Consider the following 16,595-nt stretch of genomic DNA (forward strand, 5'->3'; position numbering starts at 1 on the left):
CGCAATCGCGCTCGCTCGCGTCGCTGCCTGTCAGGAAGGGGTGTATCACGTGCTTCCTCCGACACACGTGTAGCCAATCAACCGCTTCTTTTCACCTGGCAGCGCGGACTCTCACTGAGAGGGTGTAACATGTGGAAGGATCACACTACCCCCCTTAGATCCTTTCCTCGCTGAGCAGGCGCCCCGACCGAACTGTAGGAGTCGCTGTTTCCAACGACCAGGACCCACCCACCCACCAGTTTTCCCACCCCTAACACTGCCAATTTAACGACCAGCCAAACTGGTAGCAATGCCGAGAGCTGGGCTCGCACCCAGCGTATCCTGCATTGGTGGCGAGCGCCTTGCCCACTACACCACCTAGCCGCCCTTCCTGCACTTTTTTCAATTATTTCTCAGCTTTTCTATCCTCCCAATCACATCCTAGAATGCACTCTAGAATGTCTGGCAGGGTTCGAAATTAACGGGGGCTTGGGGCATAATGCCCTTGAAAATGGACAAAATGCCTTCAAATCAGTTAAGGGGGGCACAAAATGCCCCTGACAGTTTACTAATTATATATATATATTTATCCGGTAATGGCGCGTCTGTGTATCGTACGGTTCAGATGACGCGCAAAAATCATTTGGCGGAGGTGAGCACTGGCTGCAGCAGCACTGCAGCTGAGCCAGGTGCTAGTCAGTTTGTGTACAAATGGCAAGCACAATCTAAATCAATCTTCATTACGACTTTAAAAACATAGCCATTAACATTACATAGGCATACACACATCTTGCCATAGCGTTAGCAGTTTGTACAAAACAACGCACGTTTTAACTATAGAATCAGCCCGCGAGGTAATACAGTCAACGAAATGTTACCGTAGCTACTAGCTAGCAGAGGAGGAAATGGGAGTCTGAGAGGCGGGTTGTTTAAAGACAATGATAGGCGTTTATTCAACATCCAAGAAGGCTAACATACAACTGTGTTTTACTAACTCCAACCGGGACTATTGCCGCTTTCCCACTGCATGCCATCACCTCCTAACGTTACCGGAGCTGATAATAACATTGCCTGAGCTGAAGGTGAGTGACACTAAAATGTCCGTGCGGAACCGGCGCCAACCCATAGATAGTTCCAACTCGGAGGTACTTCCCAAGGTGGGGTCCGGGAGGGGGGGGTTCGAGCTGGAGCATATGTGTGTAGGTTTTTAGATAACAGGTATTAGGGGTATATCTTATATAAGACAATTAACTAAAATGTGATTTCATTGGATGTGCTCTGACAATTAATGCTTGTATATCTTATCGTGTGTTGTCATGTTTGTTTATGTGTTTGTTTAAAAAATAATAAAAAAATAAGTTAATACTACAAATGTAGCCTATATTTTTCAGTCAGTTCGGTCTTTGTGTGCCAAACATTATTTAAGGCTGTAAACACTGTAACACTGTAAACTTTTTTTATTTTTTTTTAATAAATGAGAAGCATGTTTAGATTTGAGTGTTACATTTTTTTTTATAAAAATTTACGTATATCGAACCGAACTGAAAACCGTGACCCCAAAACCGTGATACGAACCGAACCGTCCATTTTGTGAACCGTCCCACCCCTACCGTTTATCATAAAAATTCAGTGCCCCCGAAATAAAAAAAAAAGCCCCCGAAAATCAATTAAGGGGGGCAAAAAAAGCCCTTGAATTTTTTTTTTTATTTCTAACCCTGATGTCTGGGATTTTATAATCAACCCCTGAGTCTACAATCACCAGTTATTACTAGTAATTACCTCGAGTGTGTGTCTGTCTTTCTTTCTCTCTTCATGTGGTGGATGCCCGTGTGCTTACCTCTGTCTATGCATTTGTAGTTTTGACCAGGCCATGCAGTCCCTGAGCAGAGTGGCTGGCAGCCAGACAGACGAGCTGACCGAGGTGTTTGTGGAGATGCGTGGCCACCTCTACCTGCACGCTGGCACCCTGCTGTTAAAGATGGCCCAGGAGCGTGAGCAGCAGTGGAGGGCAGTGGCAGACCTGGCAGCGCTCTGTTACCTGCTGGCCTACCAGGTACTGAGGATCACACATGGGCGTATGCATCCATGTGTAGATCAATGGAGCAAAGCTCTAACATTGGCAAGGATAGTGGTTTAATTCCCATAAAGGGTCACCGATACTGAGAAAATTAAAGCACTCATAGCGTTGTGAGCACACCTTGGATAAAAGCGCCCACCAAATGATATTTCATGTTAATATCACATGAGAGGAATGTGGAAATTGAGTTTTCTATTCCCTCTCTTTACTGTCAGACAAAACAAAAAGTAAAAAAATTGCTTGAATGAGGAGAATTGAGAATTGATTTTCAAAATGTATATTATTTCTATAAGCTATTTAAACGTATTTATGCTGATGTACGCTATTCTTTGGAGTAGTAAAAAAACGAAACAAAAAGAAACAACCAAAAACCATGGAATGAAGCATTCAAATAGTGATTTTGACGTTGGTTATCATGGATTACTTTAAATGTTCCAGACAGGGGCTCAACATGTTTTTGTGTCCCCTCTCCACCAGGTGCTCAGACCGAAGGCCAAAATGACCAAAGGTGAACAGTCTGCTCCCCCACTTCTGGAGCTGCTGGCCAGTGACAGACAGAGCCAGGCCGGCCACATGCTGCTCAACCTCAGCACGGACACACATGCACTCGTCAGAGAGGTCAGTCCATACTCTAGAGAAAAATAAATGAAGGTGGCTAGAAGTTTGCCTTTTTGTTAAATGAGAAGAGATCAAAGATATATTTTCCCATTTAGAGTTTTTGTTCAAAGATACTGTTGGGAAACGGTTTCTACATTTGTCCCTCAAGTTTGCCATTGAACAGGGATGTGATTTATCCGTTTTTAACCGGATTTCAGTTTTTTCTGACCTAAAATCATGATAAATTGTTTTTATATATATAATTATTTTTTAACACTTTAATCGCCGGAAACTAGGGATGCTCGATATTGGCTTTTTTACCGATACCGATATTCCGATATTGTCCAACTCTTAATTTCCGATACCGATATCAACCGATACCGATATATGCAGGGTTTCCCCGTCCAAAAAACTGAATAATTTCAGGTAACTAATAATTTCACTGGATATATATATATAACAAATATTGTTATTGTTTTAAATTTTTTTTAAACCGATACCGATATTTTCCGATATCACATTTTACTGCTGATATCGGCCGATAATATCGGACATCCCTACCGGAAACGCCGTAACTCGTCATTGCCCGCCATGCTCAATCTGCCGAAGACGCGTAACACGTCTTTGATATCAATATTTCAAAAATCTGTGATCGAAATCATATTTCTCCTCCGAGGACCTGAGATATACTGCTGATCTCCACTCAACTCTCTAAACGGTTCAAGAGCGCCATCTGGTGGCAGATCAGCCAACAGGAAGTGACGCGCCAAACAGGAAGTGCTCATCCATATTTCGTCCGGGCACTCGCGATCGTTAGCCGGACTCCATCTCGACACTGGATAATTAATCGCTCGCCCTAACTCAATAAACAACGTTATTTGGACGTATATAGTATTATACAACCTGGAAATGGTTCATCTAGATCAGGGGTCAGCAACCTTTTTGACATGGAGTGCCTGTTTGAAATATAGTTGTAACTAGTGTGCCTCAACAATATTCCATGCATCGTAATTTTTTTTCTTCTCATAATCAGGTCTTTTTAATGATAATTTTTACATTATTACATCATTATTGTTATTGTTATTATTAACAATATTATTATGATGGTTGTATCAACCCTAAATCTGAGTGGGGGGGGGGAATGCAATGCAGACAAACAGCTGCATACAGTGCGACCATTTCACTCACATTTGCCCATACATTTTTGGACACATCACACACCATCGGTGTGTGTACTGTACGTGTGCTGTCATAGCTCCACCTACAGGCCTAATGGAGAACACCAGGAGAACACCAGGATGTGAATGGAGGGTGAATGTGAGGTATATCGTGTAAATAAGTTTTGATTGATCGCAAGACTACAATGTACATTTTTTTTTAATAATAAGTTACCAGAACTTAAAAATATTGAGTTCAGTTACTGTGCATTAAGGTTTTCAGTTTTCAATCCATAATAAGTTAACAGAAAAATAAGTACACAACCACATTATTTCAACCTAATAAAACTGTTTATTGGCATTGTTTTAAGAACACAAGTTGACTTGGTAATACTCATTTTGAGTAAAAAAAATGGCTTTTAACATGTGCAATGTTCAATGAAATAGAAAAATAAATAATACAATTTGGTGATTAATCCCACTGGTCACAATGGTGACCGTAATAATGTTTTTGTTATAAGGCTCTGCAAATGTTACTGAATGATGTAGCAATGTATTTCCAGCTAAATTGAAATAATAAACAAATAAAGGGTCTCAATTAAATATGTGGTAGTAAAAAGAACCTGTGGGAGGATTTCAACAAGATAAATGCGACAACAGTGCAAAATATTTCACTATAATATTTCAAAGCACATTTTTTATTTTATATATATTACTGCTGCCCCCGCGTGCCTATGCAGGCACGCGTGCCTAGGGTTGCCTACCCCTGATCTAGATCAACATCCCATAATCGAAAACTGTACTCCAAGCTGATCGTCCAACGGCGCGAGGAAGATACGGTAAGATCCAGCGTTATTTTCTAACGTGTTCCATATGAACTGCTCTGATGATCATATGACCCACACTAGGTGAATGATATAACGTTGCCCACGGAATTATAAACGACCCCCTGCCCATCCGGTCAACATCAGATGATACGTAGTAACTTCTAGAAGTACCTCCAGTTGACATTTTTTATCTGGCACCGATCGCTACCAAACTGTATTTGATCATCAATATAATGCATTTGGGGCTATAAATCAAGTTCTGGAGAAAGCTGCAGAAAACGATAAAAACATACTTATACTTTAGACCATATTTTAGTATGAATATGTAAATGAAAAAGTATAACGTTGCTACATCCTGAACAATGGATATAGGACATTGAATGGGCCATAATAATGTCAATTTAGCAATAGAATTGAAAAAGTTATAGCCCTGCAAAGAAGGGGAACTTCTCCATAGACAAATCGAGCTGGCTAGGGATGGTAAATTATGAATTTAACCATGGCGATCAAAGTGTTAAAAATGTTAAAAAAAAAAAAAAAAAAAATTATTATAAATATTTGGATCAGGATCAATATTGAGCTTTATGTATGTTTTGATTATTTTTCCACTTGGTCTAAGACTCAAAGCGAAATGCGAAAGCAACATCTATCAGACCTGCTATTCTTGCATAACAGATTTTCAACCCCTCTCCCACGTTCCTCTTCCCTGTGAACAGTTCAATCTATACAAATAAAATGTGTTCATTCATTCAAATGGAGTGTTTATTTAAAAAGAAAATTATAATAATCTTTTCGGAAATTTTCAGGTTTTTTCTTAACACTTTGAGTGCCGGGACACGTCTTTTCACGTCTTTGCTGGCCATGCTAAAGTTGCCGGGGGACGCTGTACAGCGTCCTTATATCAATATTTCAAAAATCTGCGATCGGATTCATAATGTCCCTCCGCTGGCCTGAGATCCACCAGCAGGACCCACTGAGCTCTCTGGCGGTTCAGGAGCGCCATCTGGTGGCCGATCGGCGCAATCGCCAAAACAGGATGTTGAATAGAGGTTGTCATGACGACCGTAGTACTTCCGGGCGCTCGCTATGGTTCATGTGACTCTGGCTCGTCACGCTACACGGTGATCGATTGCCAATAACTCGATAAACAACATGATTTGGACGTATATACCATTATACAAGCTGGAGATGGACCGGGTAAAAATATATCCCATAATGATAAAATTTCTACTCGACGATGATCGCCCAACGGCGCGCGGAGACTGGGGTGAGTTTCAGCGTGTAACGTTACCTTCTTCGATAATAACTGATATTATCAACATTTGACCCACATTAGATGATTGGTATAACGCTGCCCACGGAATTATAAACGCCCCCTCGCCCATCCGGTCAACATCAGATGACGTGTAGTAACTTCTAGAAGTACGTCTAGTTGGAATTTTTTATATCGCGCTGATTGCCATCAAACTGTATTTCATCATCAATATAATGCATTTGGGGCTATATATCACGTTCTGGAGAAAGCTGCAGAAAGAGATGAAAACATACTTATACATTAGACCATACTTTACTATGAATATGTGAATGAAAAAGTTTAACGTTGCTACACAATGAACAATACATATAGGACTTTGAATGGGCCCTAATAATGGCAATGTAGCAATAGAATTTAAAAAGTTATAGCCCTGCAAAGAAGGGGACTTTCTCCATAGACAAATAGCGCTGGCAATCTATGGTATATCATTAATTTAACCTTAGGCAACCAAAGTGTTAATCCTTTCACTGCGACAATACACAGAAGGTTAACCCTTTCACTGCCGCACGGCAGCAGGTTAACCCTTTCACTGCCACACTACAAAAGGTTAACCTTCTGTAGTGTGGCAGTGAAAGGGTTGGCACAATCCTGATTGAAGCCTAGCTGCAAGCTCACTGCTAGTAGTTAGCACACCAGCAGGCCTCGAGCTTAACTCATTGACTGCCACGCTGTTTTTCCATCTACTCCATGGTGCCAGTGTTATTGACCATTTTCACGATGTTTGCTGACCCATCGTATATTCTATATTATAGCTATGGAGACAATAGTATGGCTCATTTGACGGGCACTATTTATACTCCAACAGGGACAAAACAGTTTATTTCTACATACCTTCGTTTCTGCACTATACCACGCCCCGTTTCACATTAATCCAGGCTGGTTTTCTAGATCGTGAGATATAGTGTTTTGTGTGCATATGCTCAAATATCCCGGCTGCTCGCCTGAAACCTATATTATTGCCAGGTCAAAGGTAAACACGGCTATTTGTTTCTTCACAAAGCCATCGGGGGGGGTCGTTTTCCGACACTGCGATCATTACAAAAGCATGTTTTATGATGGGGTTCGGTAAAATAGACGTTACCTTTGTCAGCAGGTACTCCACTCTCGCTTGTTGTCTTGGATCAGAACAGGATCAATTAGGGCTGACCTTCGAAGCTTTTTTTGGCAATCGAAGCTTCGGGCCCGAGCTTCGATTTTAATTCGAAGCTTCGAGGGAAAAAAATATATAGTACCGGTAATTATTTTTTATTTTATTTTTTTTATCTTATGTTGTGGGACTTGTACAGCACTTTGGTAAACTTTGTTGTTTTTAAATGTGCTCTATAAATAAAGTGGATTGGATTAATTAATTAAGTAGCCCCTTTCGTGACTGACGCAGCCAACAAGGTTTCACTCGGCTGCGCTGCCTGGGTGCAGTGGGGCTGCTCTCGCAGCCAACGACATGACATAATTATGTTGCAACCTTCGTCTATCAAGCAAACAATTATATTATATTTAATTTATAATTATATCAGACAATGCACCTACAAAAGCAGATGATTACAATTAAATTAGCCAACTTGGTAACACATTAGTCATAGCAGCATAGGCATAGCCTTATTAATGTTTTGTGTGGCGCCGTCGTGTACAACGATACTTATGTTTTTTTGGTGATTTGACAAAGTTGTTGTAGAGTTGTGATATGCCATTTTCTTCTGGCATATCTGGCACTCGGCTTTTTGGGCATTGTCTTTGCATATTTTAAAGTGTAACCACACGTCTGATGACTTCTTCGTCGACATGTCTGCTGCACATGTCCTTGTTGTTTTCAACACAGATAATCTCCACATGCTTGTTGTAGAGGGGTGGAGTCGAGGCGCCGCTTACTTTTGTTTCATTGGAATGGAGGCGCAAGATTTTGGAGGCATTTTTTAAACTTAGATTTTTTTTTTTTATGTTCGAAGCTTGTGCCATCGAACGAAGCTTCAAAGTATTTAAGACAGCCCCAGGGACGTCAATATGGCACTCATATCTGTCCTCCTTAAAAAGGACAAAGAACCCACCGAATGTGGTAGTTATAGACCCTTAAGTCTCCTCGGAACCGATCTCAAGCTGTATGCTAAGGTACTAGCCATCAGACTTCAAAAGCATATGACATCTTTAGTTCATCCTGATCAGACTGGCTTCATAAAAGGCCGCCTGATCACGGATAATATAAGACGGTTACTACATGTATTAGACGCCAGCAAGGATGCCATTCCACCTACAGCTGTATTATCCTTGGATGCGATGAAAGCTTTTGATAGGTTGGAATGGTCTTATTTATGGGCAGTACTCGGAAGGATGGGGTTAGGAAACTGATTCATTAATATGATAAAAGTATTATACAAAGACCCATCGGCCATGATTATAACAGGTAAATTCACCTCCTCACTCTTTCCTGTGTCGCGCTCGTCCAGACAGGGTTGCCCTCTTAGTCCCGGACTATTTGCTCTATCCTTAGAGCCTTTAGCACAGTATATAAGACAATCCCAATCCATAGAGCCAATCTCAATTAAGGGCACACAGCATCATATTAGTTTATATGTGGACGACGTAATATTGTTCATGCAAAACCCTACCACCTCACTGCCTCATCTTCTCAAGCTGATTGATGATTTTGGCAATCTATCGGGATTTAGGATAAACTGGCCAAAGTCGGCCTTCCTCCCACTTAATGTCTCTGCGAAGGCTACAATCCTTCCAGGAAATATACCAATGGTAGAACACTTTAGATGTCTTGGAGTTGAAATATTCCCTACTATATGCCAAACGGTGAAGTATAATTATACAAGACTCCAATATAGGATCACAAATGACTTTGACAGGTGGTCAAAACTTAACTCAGTACAGGCCCGAGTATCAATAGTTAATATGGATGTTTTACCTAGAATCAACTTCTTTAGTTCAATGGTACCGTTACCCCCCCTTGCTGGTTACTGGAAAAAATTACACTCCACCGCATCAGGGCTGTACGCTAAGCTTTTTCACTAGGTGCAAAAAATATTTTAAACATTTTTAAATAACAATTTTACCATTATTAAAAAAATATGTTCTTCCTGCCTCATTACTGTGGTCCTTTTATTTAACATTTAAGTGCGTTTGTTTTCAGGTTTGCATCTTTTATAATGAACCAACTGAGAAAGTGTGTAAATCACTAATGGAACAAAAACAACAGTGTGTGTGTGTGTGTGTGCGCGTGCGCGCTTGTGTAGTGCTCCTTGAATGAGATCATCACAACACACACACACCATTGCATTAATCAGGAGGACAAGAAACTCTGCATACATTTGTTTCACAATGAAAAGTGCTTTAGAAATCGAATTAATTATTATTGTAAATAACCCCATGAAAGGTTTATTATTTGTATGGGTAATTACCTGCTTCATATTTGTGATGTTACTGGTTTCAGTGTGTGCCTAAAGTGATCAATGTGTTGGGCCGTTTATAGAGATCTATGCCAATTAATGTTTATGTATATCCGGGACTTTTTTTTATAAGAATTGAGAGGTATTTGTATATGTGACCTTTATTGTGAAAACAGTGTTGCAACGCAACCTTATTTACATTTGCGCTTTTGACAGTGAAATGTTCAGTCCAACTTAGCTCGAAGGAAAGACTAATAAAAAAGGTTTAATTGACCCGTATGAGGCTCTTACCGTAGGACTTTGTTTATAGAAGTGGAATGTAATACTATGCAAAACGAGAAATAAACAGTGATTTTACCAGCAGTAAAGTTGCAAGCCACTTTCATTTCATATACGGGAACCGACAATTATTAGTATTATCTTATTTGCATATTGTCTCATTATTAGATAGATAGATAGACGGTATGGTCTAAAATTTATATCACGGTATAATTTGAACGCAGGCTATATAAAGAATGACATCCTCAAGGCATGTAGATTTATAATATTTTAACTTAAAACTAGGCTACTTTTGCGTATACAGTCATTATATTCCAAATAAAATAAGTCCAGAGTCGAGACTCCGTGTTGCTCCCAACGAATCCCTATAGTATGCAACTGCAGAGCCGCAGAGCAGGGGCGCTTTCAGATCCGGTCACAGGCCCGCTCAACAGCGCCCCCCACCCAACGGCTGAATTGCCAATGGCTGAATTGGAGTATTGCACTGTGCAGGCAAAGCTGTCCAGCTCTGCGGCTCTGCAGCTGCATGCTTCTCGCAAAATCCAGCATCCAGCATCCAGCTCCCGCTGCCCAGCCGTCGTTATCAGAACACTACACACGTATCATAATGTTCACAGCAAACTGTAGTTGATCACCAGGTATGTTTTATTAACGTAGAATAATTCATATAAGATAAACGATAGGGAAATCTCTTACCTTTCTCCACTGGTTAAAAATGCCAGGAACTGAAATTGAAACTTGCTGTGCGCCGTCGCAACGTTGCTACCAGATATAATATTTCACTCGCAACGGCCAAATTAAGGGGTAATTTGCGATCATCTCGTCGCAGTGTACAGCCCTGCGCATATAAATTTATTTGGAACAACAAACCTCCACGAATAAAAAGATCCACCGCACAGAGAAACAAAGCCGACGGAGGTTTAGCATTTCCAGATTTCTACCACTATTTTAAAGTGTTCTCTTTAAGACCACTGATCACCTGGTTTGATTCTCAAGCATCTGTATCCTGGAGAACATTAGAAGAAAACATAGTGGCACCACATAGACTGCAGGATATAGTATACACCAAATTATCAATTAAGCAATGCGACTTGAAATTTGGTCCTCTTATTACACACGTGATTCGGATATGGCGTGACACACAGAAAAAATTTACTAACCAACATAAATGGCATAACCATTCTCCCCTATTCAATAACAATGCACTCCTTATTGCACAATGACCTATCAGATATCCCAAATGGGAAAAGCAGGGCATACATACATTGGGAGATATCTTCAACGAACAGGGTTTCTGTAGCTATCATGAAATTCATAACAAATTTAACCTCACCAGCTCCACTTATTATTTCTATATACAGTTATTAGCAACTTTGAAGGCTCATGGAGTCTCATTAAAGATGCCACTTGAGCACCACAGATATCACAAATTCTTCTATGAAAGGGAGACATCGAGAGGCTTCGTATCAGACTTTTATCATCACTTACTTACGTCTTCGTATGGAATCCTTCCCCTAGACTCAGTCTGGAGGAGGGATATACCAGACTTGGAAGTAGATTTTGATTGGCAAGAAGTCTGGGCAAACGTTCGACTAGCGTCACGCAACCCGGATCATTAACAGATGAATCTTAATTATATTCATAGGACTTACCTGACTCCTATAAGATTGAACCGAATGGGGCTTAAACAAGACTCTATGCTCCTTGTGTCTAAGGGGTGATATCGGTACATTTATACATATGTACTGGGAATGCCCCCCTGTTAAGATATTCTGGGAAGAAGTAACCACGCAATTATCAGAATTTTTATTTCTGACCATACCTGTACTGCCTTCTCTATTGTTGTTGAATGATGTTTCTCAGTTAGCAGCCTCTATACAGCTAAAGAGACTAATTTTGTCCGGTCTTACGGCTGCTAAAAAGCTGATAGCATCACGCTGGATTCAACCGGATAAAATGTGCCGGAAGGTATGGGTTCTTACCTATCTCGATGTGATTTTTCTAGAGATATCTACAGCAAGAATTTTAGGTGTCAATGAAGCCAGCATTGCAATCTGGTTAGAAGTGGTGGAGAGAATAAAGGTTAGCATATGAATTGTAATCCTTGGTTAGAAACGAAATAATGGATGGATTATCCAAGGGGGGTCCTGAGGGGGGGGGGGGGGGGGGGGGGGGGAAGAAGAGCGAGTAAGAGCATATGTATGTATTGTATTGTATTTAGGGATAGGTACCGAATTCTGTACTTTTGAGGTACCGAACCGAAACACGTCGGTACTACCGAGTATCGATTCAAGTGAGATACCAAAAGAAAAAAAAAAATCTTTCTTTTCATGTCAACGTTCACACGCACAATATATGCTTACCTAGGATTTGACTTAATTCAACAACAAAGCAGTCGGAGCAATGGCAAGCCGAAAACGATCGAAATTGTAGTTATTTGAAGTTTGGATAATTTTTTTCACGACTGAGGTAGGTAAATACAATACTACAATAAAGTACAGAAAAAAGGTACCGTTGGGTACCGGTATCGATTCACAGGTACCGGTTCAAATGTGAAAGGTACCCATCCCTAATTGTATTGCAAGTATTTTGTATATATCTCGTAAACTACATCTGTGATTTATTGTGGATATTTACTGTTAATGCTTGTGTGTCTAGTTTTATGTCATGTCAAAAAAATATTAAAAAAAAAATTAATTTGATTGGATCCGCGCCTTCCATTTTTTCAGGGATGCCGATCACTCAAGTTGGCTCTGCGCGAGCGGTTTTCAAGATCATCCAACTTGTCCACTAGCAGAGCATTCTCTGTTTTGAGTTGAGCATATGCGCCCTCCATCTCGACGACTCTGTCGCTGTAGTCAGACAAGCCCGATTCGACGGAGGTGATCCGTTGTCCATGCATATCCAACGTGGATTTTATTGCCTTACCGTTTTAACTTCTGAGTAACTCCCATTTAAAAAAAATAAACTATTTGTTTCCGGTTTGTTAAATAAGTTTGAATCCAAGATAATGCAGATAAGGAGAAACCGTAACATTAAAGTTTAAGTAAGAATTTGTGATCTATGATGTCGAATGCTGCAGTAAAATCAAGCAAGACAGTGCCAACCATTTTCTTTTTATCTATCTCTTTCAGCCAATAATCCATCATTTGGGATAAAGCAGTCGCTGTTGAATGTCCTTCACGATATGCATGTTGAAAATCAGTGGTTAATGTGTTCAAAGAAAAGTAGCATTTAATCTGTTCACTTACTATTCTTTCCATCAGTTTACTTAAAACTGGCAGTAAACTTATCGGACGACTATTAGATCCTGAGAATGGCAATTCCAAAATGTTTGGCAGTGGTATTACTTTGGCAGTTTTCCACTGTTGGGGATACAAACATTCACTAAAGGATTGATTTATAATATGACAGATAGCGGGGGCAATTAAATCAGCGACCAATTTCAGAAGTTTCCCGTCAAGACCGTCAACACCTGATGGTTTGTTTTTAGTGGTACTTAACATATGTTCTACATTACTTATAGTCACACTATCAAAATTAAATTTACAATTTTTATCTTTCATTATTTTATTCTTTATTAATAAATATGATTTTTCATTATCTATTGTTTGCATATTATTCCTTAAATTATCTACTTTTCCAATAAAATAATTGTTAATATGATTAGCAATCTGGTTTGGTGAGGAATTTTCCTTCTGTTTCTAGAAAGGATGGGGTAGGTTTCTTATTCCTGGCACTGCCCATTATTTCATTTAGAGTATTCCATAATAATTTACTGTAATTTTTAATATAATCAAACTTATTTTCATAATACAATTTCTTCTTCATTTTGTAACGACATTTCTTAATTTGCAATATACCTCCCAGTCTGATTTATAACCTGATGCATTTGCTATTAATTTAGCTTGATTACGTTCTATCATATACTCTTTTAGTTCATCATCCAACCATGGTGTTCTGACGCTTCTGACGGTAAACTTTCTCAATGGTGCATGTTTGTCAACAAGTGGCATAAAAATGGTATCAAATTCCCATAGAGATTTTTCTGGATCTTTTTCAATGAAAACCAATCTATGTTAAGGTCACCCATAAAATAAATCTCATTACTCAAATCACACACTTGGTCCAACATGTCACATATTTGTTCTACACATTATTTGCAATAGGTGGTCTATAACCGCAACCGATCAACATAGGCTTCAAATGAGGCAAGTGTACTTGCAGCCATAATGTTTCAATTTAATTATTCATTAAATCTTTCCTAATCTTCACTGGAATAAGATTCTGAATATAAAAAGCAATCCCTCCCCCAAATGCATTCCTGTCCTTCCTAAAAAATGTTGTATCCATCAATTTGCAATGCCCCATCCTCAAATGTAGAATCAAGGTGTGTTTCTGATATAGCTAAGATATGGAAATTGTCTGATAGTAAAATCTCTGATATCTCAGCTAGCTTGTTTCTTATGCTACAGATATAATATGTGCCATTTTTAAACCCTTTTGGGTAGGTTAGTATTAATTAGCATTGTTTCAAGTTTCTTTATTAGTTGTGGTACAGAATACTTTTATACAAAATGCTTCTTTTTGTTACGCTCCAGAGACTGTGCTAGACAAAAATAGATAAGTATAAAATAAGTATAGCAAGTATAAAATAGAAGTCAAGTACCTAGACAAAAGTGTTCAGTATATACATATATACAATGTACAATGCAGAGTAGAAGTAACTGAGTTACAATACAATATACTATACAGTGCAAAGCAGAAATGGGATGAGGTGCAATTTGGGTACAATTTACAGTAAGGTGTAATGAGGTATGGGTTGTAGTGCAAATTCTTTACCAATAAATATAAAGTGTGTTTAGGTGTTCTAAAGTGGGTGCTGCAGTGAGTTGTTTGTTTAAAGTGAGTGTGGATGTGTGTGCTGTGCGTGCATTTGATGGTTGTTACATAGTGTTATTGTCATTTAGCATTCTGATTCTGGCCTGAGGATGGAAGCTTCTTCTGAGTCTCTCTGTGCTTGCCATGAGACTCCGGTATCGCTTGCCTGACCGCAGCAGTTCAAAGAGGCAGTTGTTTGGGTGGCTGGAGTCTTTGATAATTATCTTAGCCTTAACTATGCAACGCTTGTTGTAAATGTCCTGGAGAGTGCGGGAAGCCCCCCTCCAATTGTGCGTGCGGCTGAACGGGCCACTCTCTGTAGTCTGCTACGGTCTTGTGCGGTGCTATTCCCAAACCAGGAGGTGATATTGCCAGTCAGGATGCTCTCTATTGTGCATGAGTAGAAGTTCTTAAGGATCTTCTGACTGACTTGGAACTTCCTTAGGCGCCTGAGGAAGTAGAGGCGTTGCCATGCCTTCTTCACAACACTGTCAATGTGTGTGGTCCATGTCAAGTCCTCGGATATGTGGACTCCGAGGTACTTGAAACTGTTCACTCTCTCAACCGGTGCCCCGTCGATGCTGAGAGGGCTGTAGTCCCTGACCCCCGACCTCCTGAAGTCCACAATCATCTCTTTTGTTTTGCTGACGTTCAGGGAGAGGCAGTTCTCCTGACACCACTGCGACAGATTCTCTACCTCTTCCAGGTAGGCCCTCTCGTCGTTGGCAGAGATCAGGCCCACCACTACTGTGTCATCAGCAAATTTGATGATTGTGTTGTTGTTCCGCTGTGCCACACAGTCATGTGTGTACAGGGAGTAGAGGCGGGGACTCGGAACACAGCCCTGGGGGGCCCCTTATGTTTTTTTTTTTTTTTTTTTTTTTTATCCCCCCCCCCCCCCCCCCCCCCCCCTCCTTTTTCAGATTTTTCTCCCATCCCACTGTTTAGTCGTTATGCCAATTCCCAACCCCCTTCCTGGTTGTTGCGCACTCCCCCCCTACTGTTGGTCCGGGAGGCCGGAGACTGTCACATGCTTTCCTCCGACGCATGTGCAGCCAGCCGGCAGCCATCCTGGCAGCGCAGATTCTCACCGGGAGAGTGTAACGCCTCCAGATCCTACCCTCGCTGTGCAGGCGCCCCGACCAAACTGTAGGGATCGCTGTCCACAACACCCAGGACCCACCCATTAGCTTTCCCACCCCTAACACTGCCAATTGTGTTAGTATGAACGACCAGCCAAGCTGATAGCAACGCCGAGAGCTGGATTAGAACCCAGCGTCTCCAGCGTTGATGGCGAGCGCCTTGCCCACTACACCACCTAGCCGCCCGGGGGGCCCCTATGTTGAGCGTGATGGATGAGGAGGTGCAGTTGCCTGCTCTCACCACCTGGGGTCTACCCGTCAGGAAGTCCAAGACCCACTGGCAGAGGTCATAGTTCAAGCCCAGGTCCCTGAGCTTGGCTATGAGTTTGGAGGCGACTATGGTATTGAATGCTGAGCTGTAGTCGATGAATAGCATTCTCACATACCGGTAGTTCCCCTGCCTCTTGTCCAGGTGTGATGCTGCTATGTGCAGCACATGGGCTATGGCGTCCTCCGTGGACCTGTTGGGGCGATATGCAAATTGCAGGGGGTCAAGGTGTGTTTCTGATATAGCTAAGATAATATCATGGAAATTGTCTGATAGTAAAATCTCTGATATCTCAGCTAGCTTGTTTCTTATGCTACAGATATTTATATGTGCCATTTTTAAACCCTTTTTGGGTAGGTTAGTATTAATTAGCATTGTATACTATATGATATATTCATAATGTCGGTATATGTGGCAAGGGCAACAACCATTCAACTGTCCCTCTGCTGCTTTGGGGTGCTACTTCGGGATCGGATTATCAGTCTGTCATACCTCAGAAAGGCGATCTCTCCTCTCATCCTCTCCTCTCATCTTGGGCAACAGTTCTTTTCTTTTCAGACAGACAGTGTCTGTGTGGTCCTCGTCTATGGAAATGTTCGTTTACAGGGAAGCGCATCTCCATAGCCAACGCCATGACTCCTGTAATCAGAGTTTAATATTATTGTGGCTCGCTTCTTTAGTGCGACC

At 40.9% G+C, this 16,595-nt stretch overlaps 1 protein-coding gene across 2 annotated transcripts in view; it reads left to right on the forward strand.

The window, feature by feature from the left end:
* Nucleotides 1–16,595, forward strand: part of ranbp2 (RAN binding protein 2) — a 114,184-nt gene that overhangs the window by 12,607 nt on the left and 84,982 nt on the right. For both annotated transcript variants that reach the window (XM_084310724.1, XM_084310725.1), the window contains exons 7-8: nucleotides 1,837–2,032; nucleotides 2,534–2,674. In XM_084310724.1, the coding sequence (XP_084166850.1) occupies nucleotides 1,837–2,032; nucleotides 2,534–2,674 (337 nt within the window). The remainder of the gene's footprint in view (nucleotides 1–1,836; nucleotides 2,033–2,533; nucleotides 2,675–16,595) is intronic.

Source organism: Notolepis coatsorum, assembly GCF_963971535.1.
Source record: "Notolepis coatsorum genome assembly, chromosome: 3".
Taxonomy (NCBI): Eukaryota; Metazoa; Chordata; class Actinopteri; order Aulopiformes; family Paralepididae; genus Notolepis; species Notolepis coatsorum.